Raw genomic sequence first — 12,029 nt, forward strand, 5'->3', positions numbered from 1 at the left:
GGATTTTAAACCCTAAATATGACATTTTATGTGATTTTTTTCATAAAAACCTGCTTTCTCATCCTCCTCTTGTGGCTTCATCCTCATTTTACACCTCTCTGCATTTTGGTCTTGTCGTTAGCAAAGATGATAATCTGCTATTTCAGGCAAGTACTCTGCTTTTGTTTTGGCATACTGATTCGTACGAACCTGGTTGTGACTTCTATATGTGTAAATATAAAACAGGGAACAACAACTTTAACACCGTGGCTTGTTTTATCCTGTTGATTGCGCACCGTGCCGCTCTGCAGTTAAACATTGTCCGAACATGCTCTAAAGAAAAGCACGGCAGTGTACAATTATTCCTGAATGGCACCGAATCACCTCCGGTTTCACAGGACTGTTGACTTTTCATCTGTGCAGACATAAAGTTAAATTGGAAAAGCCTTTAAATTGAGTTTAAAGGCTCAGCTGTGTGTCTGGAAACTCCTTCAGCTAATGAGTTAAACACATGCAGGAGTTAAAATATAAAGGTTAATATTTCCGTTTGTCTTGTTTGAGAGCGTGAGTGAAAGCAGAAATGGTGCTGTGTATGTTGAAAAAGGCAGGAATCATTAAAAGTAGGTGGTGTCCTGCATGCCGTCAGACATTCTCGGACACTTGGATCATAAACTGGACTGTAGGACATGAGGAGTCCCACCCAGTCGCAACTTTCATGATAAATCCTTAAAATAACGACAAACACATTTCCCGCACAAAGAAGAATTTAAGGTTTTTAAAGAGCGAGTCGAGTCTCATGTGGTGAAATGGCAACAAGAGGAAGAATTTAACATGAATCAGACGGTTTGCACAAACACAATCATCATTATTTTGTACAATTTAAAGATGTTGCAAAAACCTTTTTTTGTGTGTGTATTAAATTTATTTAGACTCATTATTTTAGCTGAAAAACCTGCTCCAAGTTTTCATAATCTGGTCTGAACATTTTGTTTTTCTTTCAGGTTATTTTGATTTGAAGACTCGAGGTTCATTTTACATTTTTCTTGTAGTTCTGTTTGTTTCTGAGTCCAAAAACTTAAAAGAAACAAAAAAACAACTTGTTGAAATTTCAACCCTTAACGTCTTGCATTCAGCTTTCGTAAGAAAACGTAATTAACCATTTATTCACTGTCAGACATTTGTATTAAAAATAATTAGGAGTAAATGATGCTGGAAATAAAATGTAGTGCGATCTTTGATCAATAAGTTTGTCTCCAAGCTTTTATCAACTTATTTAACTAGTTATGTAAAGCAGGTTACATTTGGATGCAAAACAATCTTTTATTAAGTTTTATTTTGGTGTTTTGAAATGTTTTGTTTGTGCTTTTTTCGTGAGTTAATTTTCAGGATGTAAAGAACAGAAAAAGAACAGGTTTAGAAACAGACCTGATGGTTATTTTCATTACTGTTTATTAATTTAAGTTCTCACATGCAGTTTTTAGTCATGTTGGAAGATCCCCTAAGCATTTATTCGTTCATCTGTGCCCACTTCCTGCAGAAATCAAATTGCAAAATAATCATTGTGGTTAGTATGTTTTGGAAATAAAAATAAATATTACAAATTCCTTTAATTGGTGCAGAGTTACGTTATGGTTTGCTGTAAATATCTTTGCTAATGTTTACAGAATTGGTAGGAAATTTACTGGACTCAGAATGAGTCAGCAACAGTAATAATATAAAAAAAGCAATAAATGGTGAACCAGAAGTTATAAAATATGGCAAAACTACATTTAATGGGGGTAGAGATATTTGAACTCTTTAAAAAGAAGCTGATTTAGATTGATCTGCTGAGCTCGTGTACCTTCGTGTCCAGTTTGCAGTAAGATGATGGTTTATTGTCTCCATATGGTCACGTCTGGATTTCTGACCTGCAAATGTCCTCTGACCTCAGATCATCACAGATTAAACTCTGATTTAAGGTGTTTCGTCTGAGTTCTTAGACTCATTAGATCAATGTAAAGTCTTTTGGTGAAATGTCTCAATCAATAAGAAGTGTTGCTGATTTTGGACTCAGCATTTATCCATCTTCTAACGTTTGTCTCGTCAGAAAAGCATTAAAAACAGAATGTACACATTGGTATATTCTCTTTCAAACTGGATCTTTGAGGTGATTGAAAGAAAGAGCAGCTAGAAGCAGCTAACAAATACATCTACATCACCCTGACAACATATTTTAGCCTTAAAGGCCTTTTTATTCTGGCAAATGTCAAGAAAAGTAAACATGTTAAATGTATTTTAGATGGTTATGGTTACATTTACATTAATGTCTACAAAAGTTTTAATTACATTATTTTAATATAAAGATCTGTAGATTCAGGTGAGTCGTAGAAAATCTGTGTCCTGTTTAAGAAGTACTTACAGAACGTGTTTTTTGTGTGTGTTCAGTAATTATACTTTTACACATCCAGATGGCCTCAGCTCAGGAACTGAGCTGAACTTTGAGCAAGATTATTGAACTTTAATCTGATTAATGTTTGACCGTCTTAAGCAGCTAATTGACGCGGTGCAGGTGCTGCCTGCTGCTGAAAATGTAAAAAAAACTAGATATTTTGTGTCCAGTAAAAGCAAATAGTGCTGCCCGCTGAGGAAACTGCAGTTCTGGGTGATCATTCTCCGTGGTTTCAGCTTGTAAACGGACTTGTTTCACACAATGCACCTTTTTTAATCTCTTGTAAATCTTTACTAGCTGTGCTTTTTGACTTGACTTTAAGTCCATTTCGTCTCGGACTCTTCTCCTCTCTGCCGTCTGGTGCAAAGTTCAGAAGCGTCAGAACCGCGACTACCAGACATCGTAACCGTTTTTTCCTCATCTCACACCAAAGCCAAGAACATATTCATTCCCTAAAATATAAAATAACTATACGCAGCCTGTTCTGCACCTTTATACTACTTTGCAACTTATAAACCACTACTTTACATGCCCTGCACTGCTAGAAACCTCACCATCCAACTTGTCTAAATAGTCTTTAAACAACTTTTAAACGGGTTTAATTCTTCCACACCAGTTGTTTCGTATTGCATGTTTCTTGTTTTTCCTTTTTTGGTGACTTGTTTAAATATCACCCATATTTGCTTCTGAGAAACACTAATTCAAACCTCTATCTATCTATCCTTGCATTTGGATGGGCTGACAAAAAAAACGTTCTTGATTATAAATCCTGAGATAGTTTAGAGACAGCACAGTGGAACCAGTTCTCATGTAACTAACATTTGTCATTTTAAGTGCGACTTTTCTAAAATTTGTCTGTTTTGCATGGATCCAGAGCAAACATTTTTTATGTTAAAATGTGAAAGTGTCCTAACAGTTATGTTAGAAACACATTTGTAGTTTTTTGTGAAGCTTAGCTGAAGAGCTGAGATATAAAATTACCAGCTTATCAAAAGAGTGTTCATACTAAATCCAAGGATGTATGTATCATGGAGGCATTATTAGGGTTTTCTTTAGCTCTAAAGCTGAAGGAAGCAGAAATCATCATGTTTTTTTTTATTTTTAGGAAGATTCCTGTTACAGGAAAAGAGTCTGCTGCTTTAAATATATTCACTGAATAATCTGACTCTTTGAAGAAACTACAAAACTGTCGTTTTGCTTGACTTTCATTTTCACTTCCTGGCGTTGTTGAACTTATGATTCTGCAGCAAGTTTAAAATCCTCAGAGAGCTGAAAACTATCTGAAAGAAAACGTCTCCCTCTGTTCCTCAGAAGATATTAGAGCACATTTCTGTTCCCGAACAGAGTCTAGAGCAGATTCTTCTCCTGTTTGTCTGTGAGACTTTAAAAAGAAACCCATGTCTGTTTATATAAGACCTGCTTTGTTCCCCTCAGAGGTCGGGGATGAAAACGGGGCAGTCTTGTGAAAACTTTATCACAAGCTTCAGTAACAGTGTGGGGCTTTTTCCAGATAAATGAAGCTAGGATGATGTTTCATAAGGCTGTCATGTGCTCTGAACAGCAACAACTTTAAAGTTAAAAAAAAAAACCTGAACAGAGAGGAACAAAAGAGATTACAGATACAACTTTTTAAACTCTGACACATCAGTGCAGCACAAAAATCTGCAATATTCTTACTTTTGTTTGTATTTAAGGGTGAAACAAAGCAGAAGATTTATGACCTGTGGAGGAATGAAATGCAAATGTCTTGTGTGCAAACAAAGAAAGAGTGTTGTTAATGACTCTCAGCTAAAACCACACCAAATTTTAGCTCGATTTCTGTAAAAGTGACTGACTTTTACTCTTGGTTTAAGTACGTTTTTGTATTTTCATTTAACCACATTCTGACCATATCATAAAGATCTTTTCCTTTATTCAGAGTTGTGGTGCTGCCAACAACAAATAAGACTTAATTTGTGCAGATTTGGTGCAGAGGTCATGTTGAGCTGACATGCCGGATGTTTACAGTCAGCACATCCCGCCCCCTCCTGCTTGGTGCCGAAGCTTCCTGGTAATCTGCATCTTTCTTTGTCCTACTTTTCTCCAGGTGAACCTCTGTTCTCCAGCCAACAATGAAACCTACCAGGAACGACTGCTTCGACTAGAAGGAGATAAAGAGTCTCTGGTGCTGCAGGTCAGAGCTGAAGTTTCCCTTCGTTCACAGCGAACCAGAGCTTATTTTGGGGTTTTTATAGTAATTGTGCTAAAGGTCATTATTGGATAGTTAAACACTGTTTAGTGTTTTACCCACATTATGGTTTTATTTTGCTAACTGTCTACTGTTGTACAACTTGGTTATCGCCGTCTACCAAAAGGCGAATCTGGACATTGTTTGTTGAGTTCCTGTGTCTGTTACCAAAATATCTCATGAACCACTCAACAAATTCTTATGAAACTTTGGATGCATGTTTACAGCTGATTAAATTTTGGAGCCAGCTTGATTCAAGATGGCCGCCACAGCCAGCTGACCTTAAAAAGCACAAATATGGCTATAACTCAGCTCATCTAACAGAAATTGAGCTAAAATTGGTTATGGTAGTAGCTGAAAGTCACAAAACATACTCTGAGCATCTACTTTTGAGGTTGGACCAATACATCTAGAACTCCATCTTTTATGATATGCATTCCTTCACAGATTGGTCTTTAGTTTTCTTCTAAATCTTCAGAAGAGTATTTGATGAACAAAGATTAAAAACGAAACATGACAGTAAATGTGGGGTTTATTTTTTGACATGTGTGTAAAACGAGTTTGTCTGGGAGGATTTGTGCCAAACTGTAAAAACATCCCAACTTCCACAGTCTTTAGTCACTTTAGTCTCTTTTTTTTTAAAACCAAACATGTTTGAACACCTTGAAGAGCCACCGAAGACTTTTACTGTAGCTTTGAACGCTTCAGCTGAAGCTGATTATACGTCTCATGGTGTCAACAGGTTCTTTCTGCTCCTGGATCAGTTTAATAACCACTTCAGGCAGCTCTGATTTCCACATTCTATCTTTAAATTCCCCACATTTAATTAGCTGTTATCAAACTTCTCCTCGGGCTCCTCTTTCCTGTGTGAGTTTGTTTTACGCTCTTCGTAACCCCCCCCACAGGAGTGGAGCGCACCACCCGCCTGGACGACCCGCTTCACAAAGCTATCTAAAGTCCAGATCTCATTCCTTACCACCTCCTCTCCCACACGCACACCTCCTTGTTACACATTCCTCTTCTGACAGCTCTGATTGGTTGATAACCAGGATGACCGGGGCTTCTGCTTCTTGATGGAGGATTTAATTGGCCGTTGACAGTTAGTTCCTTTTTGCGGTTCTTTGGCTTACTTTCTCTTTACCTGGCTGTGCTTCAGGACTACTCATGTGAGGTGTTGTCTTGTTCCAGTGGTTGTGTGTTTTTTTATGTTAATAGGTGCCGGCTTCGTGTCCGGCACTGAAGTCATTTCTGCTCAGAGGAGGTAAGAAGCTGCGCGTTAAACTTCCGTAAGCTGAAGTCATGTCATAGTTCATGTCTGTGTGATAAGGATCTAAAAAGTAACTTATTGAATTTGTTTTTGCCCGTTTCTGTGTGGGTATGTGTTCGTTCTTCTGCACTGTTATGCAAATATCTCATGACCCGCTCAGCAGATTTTAATGAAACTTTCAGAAAGTAAACACTGGGTTGGCACCTATAACTGATTAACTTTTGTAGTCAACCTGATTCAGGATGACCGCCATAAATAATCGATCTTAGCAAGCACAAAAATGGCTAAATATTGAGCTAAAGTTTGTTGTGGTAGTAGCTGAAAGTCACTAACAGATCATGGTATTTTCACAGTTTGACCAGAATAACTAGAACTTTGTCAATTCTCAACATAATAAGATCTTAGTCTAAAACTCTAGAATGAAAGACAGCGAGCAATATGCTTTATTTTAAGGCTTTTTTAAAATTTATTTACTTAGTGTTTATTGTGTTCTGTTTGAAACAGCAGGAGGTTCAATGAGTCACTCTGCAACAACACCCGTTTGGTTTGTAATCTGGATTTTAATGAATTTTCCAGCCTAAGAGTCGTCAGTTTGATGCGACTGCAGGGCTCCGAATCAGAGACGTGACAGAGAATCAGCTGCTGTCAGATGAGTTTGGCACAGTTCAGGAGAATAAAAGGAGCTGGAGGTGGATGTGTTGTCAGGGAGATTTTAGGAAATGTGAAATGCATTCCTGACTGACGGGGTGCTGAGCGGATGCACGTCGTGTTAAGGTATGCCATGATGGATGTGGGGGTTTTAGTCAAAACTAGGTTGGAAGAACTATGTTTAACAGCAGAAATGATCATTTTTCTGCATGGTGTTAATATTTATTCAACATTACAATACATTACAGTTTCGTCACTTTCCCCGCAATTTACTCTTTATTCTGGTTGTGGGTCTTTTTAAGGAAAAGTGAGAGTTGGGACCCAATTGTAGGTCATGAAACACCAGGTGTGAGTCTTAATGATTTCCATAAATTAAATTAAACAAATTAAAATCAAAATGATTCCTTATCTCTCTCTCTCTCTCTTTTTTTAATTTAATCACAATTGCCATAGCTAATTGACCTCAGCAAACACAAATCGCTAAAACTTCTTTTTATAGATATTTAAAAATGTCTTCTCCAACACACCATCTAAGCTCTAACAGGTTGAAAGACATATTTTGTTTGAAACCTGCAAGGCGACGGATGATATGCATTCTTTCAGGGAATCCCGTTTTTAATTAGCAGTATTTTTATATTTCCACCAGCAACAGTTTGTTATTCTGGGATTATTTATTTTCTTTTTATTTTTTTAACCCACCAGGTGAGCGTCCTGACTGACCAGGTGGAGGCGCAAGGAGAGAAGATCCGAGATTTGGAAAGCTCTTTGGAGGAGCACCGACAGAAACTGGTCTCCACGGAGGAAATGCTGCAACAGGTAAGAACCTCCCCCTTTAAACAGCTTCGACTTGGATGACTTGAGTTGAAAAATGGCCGAAACTCTTTTAAATCAAACCTGTTTTAGCAGCTTCCTGGTGGCCTAATCTTGACCCGGCACACCAGTAGTCAGATATCAAACAGAAAAGTCGACTCTGGACCTACGATCTGAAGCAGTGTTTAATCTCATACCTCATCTGGCAGCTGGATTCTCACAAAGATCACAATCACAAGACACGTCATCTTGACGAGCTTTGAGCTCCATGTTTGCAGTTGCACAGGCTGACTTCCACTTGTGAAACTTGCAACAGATTCCAGTGAACAGGACAATGACAAGCTTTATTCTTTATTATTCAGTGATTCAGCTTCGCCGAGAAAAGCTTAAATGCATTTCTTAATTTTTACGCAACCAACGCGCATTTCTGGATTTCTGGGTCAGTGAGTTGTGGTAGTCTGTATTTTCTGATGTAAAAACCTTAATTTGTTTTATTTTCCAATTCTACTGGAACTGGAGAATAATTTTCTTTGCCAACAGACGACCATGAAGGTTCGTCTGGGTGAAAATAATGTTCTGGCTCTCCTCACTGCTGCCTTTGGAAAAACTTTGATTTCACCAACAGGATCCACTTTGTCGATCCTGCTGGTCTTCGTCAGCCTTTGATGGTCTAATTACCTTCCAAGTATAGTTTAAAAGCTCTTGGCCTTTTCCAAAAACCTCTGTTTACAATTTTTTTCAACGATTCGGTGCAGTAAACCATATGGTGGATCAAAGTATTAACTCAAATTATAGGCATTTTTAAGCTTTCAGTTGTTCTCATAATTTAGATCTATTTACCAACAACAGCACTAATGCTCTGTCTAGTTTTCCTAAACAAGATTATCCTGACCTCTTATAGGGTTTAAAGTAGAAATGATAAAAAACAAAATCTGCCTCTTTTGTCAGTCATGACTGATTTATCTTGAAGAAGTGAAACAGATCCAGGGAAGCTCACAGCAGTTTGTGTTTTGAAATGAAACTTACAAAACCTACTAAAAACCAATACAAACCGGTTATAATTCCCATGAAACTGGATCAGTATAGGTTCAAGTGACACTTATTCATCAACGGTTCTTATTTAGGTGTAAAAGCGAGACTGAATAGTTGTTTACTTGTGACAGGAAATGAATAAATGAAAGAGTGTCAGCGTGTTTTACTGTCCTGACCCACTTTAACTCAAAGTATCAGTTTATAAATTATATTTAAAACAACCACATTTGACCAAATCGTTTATTAAAAGACAAAAGGAATAATTATGTCTTGAGTTGGGTTTAAAAGCTGATGAAGAGGCGTGCTTATCTGACAGAGAAAGGCTAAGTTTTGTAATCTGCGCCCGTGCATCAAGCCCCTCCCCCTTCGACCGCGTGCAGCCCAGGATTTAGGGATTGCACGGTCTCTGTGCATCAACAACAATGAAACTCCCGTTCATAAGATGGAGCAAGAACAAGCAAAACAACAGGAGCCTTAGATTTGAGCAACGACTTTGTGAAATTTTGGAAATTCGTGGCTCTCATCCACGTCTGGACGACTGATCGCTCAGGGAGCGTGAGGGCATACAGGTCGTCTGATTTCTACTGAGAAGTAACCTGAACTTCTTTTCTGAGAAACCAGCTCATTATTTCCCCTGATTAGGTTCAAGCAGAATATTCTCCACAGGATCGAATGCAGGATGGGCAAAAAGCCGGAACTAGGGCAGCTGTGGAGGGACAAACTTACAGGCTAAACCAAATATAAACTTTTTATTTGGGCTATAAATATAACCCTTCCTGTTGAGAATTTAAACTTTTTATTTAATGTAAATAATGAACATTCAGGAAAAACTCCAGGAGAGACATTTGACGTTGCAGGTTATCATCCACTCACCTTCAAAATAAAAGCACTGCAAGAGCCATGATTTTGGATCCTTGTGCAAAATGATTTATGTTTGATTTCTGATTTTTGTGATCACTAAGACTGACTGTTGATCTCTTCACTGTGTTTTAAAGTGAAATGTCTCAAAGAATGTATAGATTTCTATTTTAAAAAAAAAAACAAAAACTTAAATTAGACTTTAATAAAAAATAGGCATGACTCAAATAAAAAAGAAAGAACCAGTTGTTTCTCTTGACGTCACAAATGAAGTAAACTCCTGATTTCTGCCAGGGTGAACACAAACAGAACCACAGAACCGACTGCCACAGCGTCAGAATCGGCCTTCTGTTTCAGCCTCTCAACAGGCTCTTTGTCTTCCTTGGTGTCAGCGCTGGGAGTAAAAACGACCGCAGCCCGAAAATAAAAGCCCTTCAAGATCTGAGCCATTTTCTTTATTGCCCCGCTAGTTTTCACTGTCCGGTAATTATTCAGCCACACCTATTTAGAACACTTTATTTAAAATAAAAGGAATAAAAAGTCTTGTGTTTCAATTGGGAATTTAAAAACAACTATTACATTTGTATTCCAATATTTTTTTAAACATTTTAATTCTCATTGCAGTCCCTTACAGCGGCTTCTACAGAATGCAGAGTCTCAGATTGATAATAGTTATATTAGATTTTCTCTGCAGTGGATTTTAGTTTGGTTTTATTGGCTTTAGCTGCTCTTATTTGTCCTTGCATTTGTGCAAAACATGCTGGGGTGAACTGCTGATGTTAGGTGAAGAGACAGATAATGGCTGTGTGGTATTTTGTTGTGTCTCTGAAATCTTCTCGGTCTCTATGTACAGAGCGAGTCTGAAGGATTTAAAACACGTCACCTCTTTCATCAGGATGTTCTCGGTTTGGGAGTAAACTGTTTGAAGGATTATCCTGGCTGCTCATGTTTGGGACACAATGCACCCCTGATAAACTCTTGTAGTCACTGATAACGATGATGCTTGTCAGGTTTCCAAATAGAAAATGAAAACTTTGTTACTCTGACATTTCTAAAACTATCATAGCCTGATATTAACTGAGCTTCTTTTTCCAGTTTCACAATTTAAAACTTTTTAAAGCCTACAGATTTAGGCTTTAATTAGGAAATGATGTTCTTGTGTGCTAACACAAACACATAATGTAAGTTTAAGAGAGAGAATCCGTCGTCAAACCAAAGCCTAACTAACATGAAACAGTCTTTATTTAGCAGATGACATGAAGTCATGCCAGAGGCGATCCACCCACATGTGCTCATTCTGTATTTCCTTACTGAAACTGCTGCACTGAGACATTTATACATGATTCACAACAATAAAATAAAAGTAACAGGATGTAAGACTAACACACGCCCATATCAAGCAATTAGAGATGCAGCAGATTTCTGATTTTTGTCCAGGTCTGACCAGCTGGTAATGATTTTGGCTTACTCTATGTTTTTAACTTCATGTTAAATTGGAAATCTGACTGTGTGCTCATGATAACATGTTTACAGATTAAAACAAAAAGAAAAGCTTATACACGCCAAAGTTGGGGTCAGGACCCTAAAGTGAGTCATGAAACAATAAGTGATGGGATATCAGATATCAGATTAACTCTAAAACGATTGCCAACCACAAGTTTAGCCTTAGGCTGTTGCGAAGTTATGAAGTCGTAAATGAATAACAAACTGTATAATGGTTGACGTGGCTTTCAGTAAAGTGTTATTTTAGCAATGTTTGTATACTTTAACCAGAAACAGACATATAAGCGCTCTAAAGAAGATGACAATAACTCACACGTTGATTAAAGACAGCTGAGCTGCAGGCCCTGACCGCAGAGATTTGATAAATTACCTCCAAAGATGGCAGCTTATCCCTCTGTAATGTGATGCTGGTGTTAGATTGCAAACTGACAGTCAGCTGCCAGAACTAAGCATATTTTCTGAGCTGAGACCGTCTGTGTGAGCGGCTGCTGAGCCGGAGCGATTATGGGCTTTTAACTGTCTGGCTGTGTGGTCTTGTGGGGTTGACACAATTTGTTTTTCCATGTGATGTTTCCATTTGAGGTGGAAGGGTGTCCACCTGTGGTCACAAAGATTGGGCTTTTAATGCGTTTATTATGGAGCAGAAATATAAATACTAGGCAAGCAAAATACATCAAAAATATCCTCATTGCTGTATCAGCGTGTGAAATATTGGTACTTTAAAAAACGTCTTGAACTGCAATAAATAGTCAGCTGTTTTATTCTCAAGTCCCATGCATTTGTGCTTTACAAGTTCAATAAGATTGTGCTTCAAAATAATTTAGATATTGATAGAAATTTGCATTGTATTGAACACCATTCAAGCTTCAGTACAGGGAAAAGCAGAGGTGTACACAATAATCACTATGTCCTCTTTGGCTGATTAACACCAGTTGAGCTCTAAACAAAAGTCCTGTTTTTTTATTTATTTTATTTTATTTGCATAACATTAAAATGTCTGCAACTTATGTTCACACAGGAGAAATCTGGGGGGGTAAAAGGAGACATTTTTTGCTGTTCCTTTTGTTCCACTTGAGTTTTTTAGTGTGTGTATGTAGTTAGGAGGAATTTTGTTTGTTTGTTTGATTGTTTTATAGATTATTTCAACAATAGATGCAAAAAGTCTTATCAGTTGTGGATCAGCAGTATAAATAAGTCTCGGGCAAGACACTGAACACAACACGGGCCTTGATTTGAATAAAGTGTCTGATAAATGACAAAATCTGAATGTGTGTTAA

General features: G+C 37.6%; 1 protein-coding gene across 2 annotated transcripts in view; it reads left to right on the top strand.

Annotated features, from left to right (window-relative positions):
• ppfibp2b (PPFIA binding protein 2b) overlaps window positions 1–12,029 on the top strand; it is a 69,035-nt gene that overhangs the window by 31,386 nt on the left and 25,620 nt on the right. For both annotated transcript variants that reach the window (XM_037978449.1, XM_037978448.1), the window contains exons 4-5: window positions 4,494–4,580; window positions 7,252–7,365. In XM_037978449.1, the coding sequence (XP_037834377.1) occupies window positions 4,494–4,580; window positions 7,252–7,365 (201 nt within the window). The remainder of the gene's footprint in view (window positions 1–4,493; window positions 4,581–7,251; window positions 7,366–12,029) is intronic.

Source organism: Kryptolebias marmoratus, linkage group LG11, assembly GCF_001649575.2.
Source record: "Kryptolebias marmoratus isolate JLee-2015 linkage group LG11, ASM164957v2, whole genome shotgun sequence".
NCBI classification, from domain to species: Eukaryota; Metazoa; Chordata; class Actinopteri; order Cyprinodontiformes; family Rivulidae; genus Kryptolebias; species Kryptolebias marmoratus.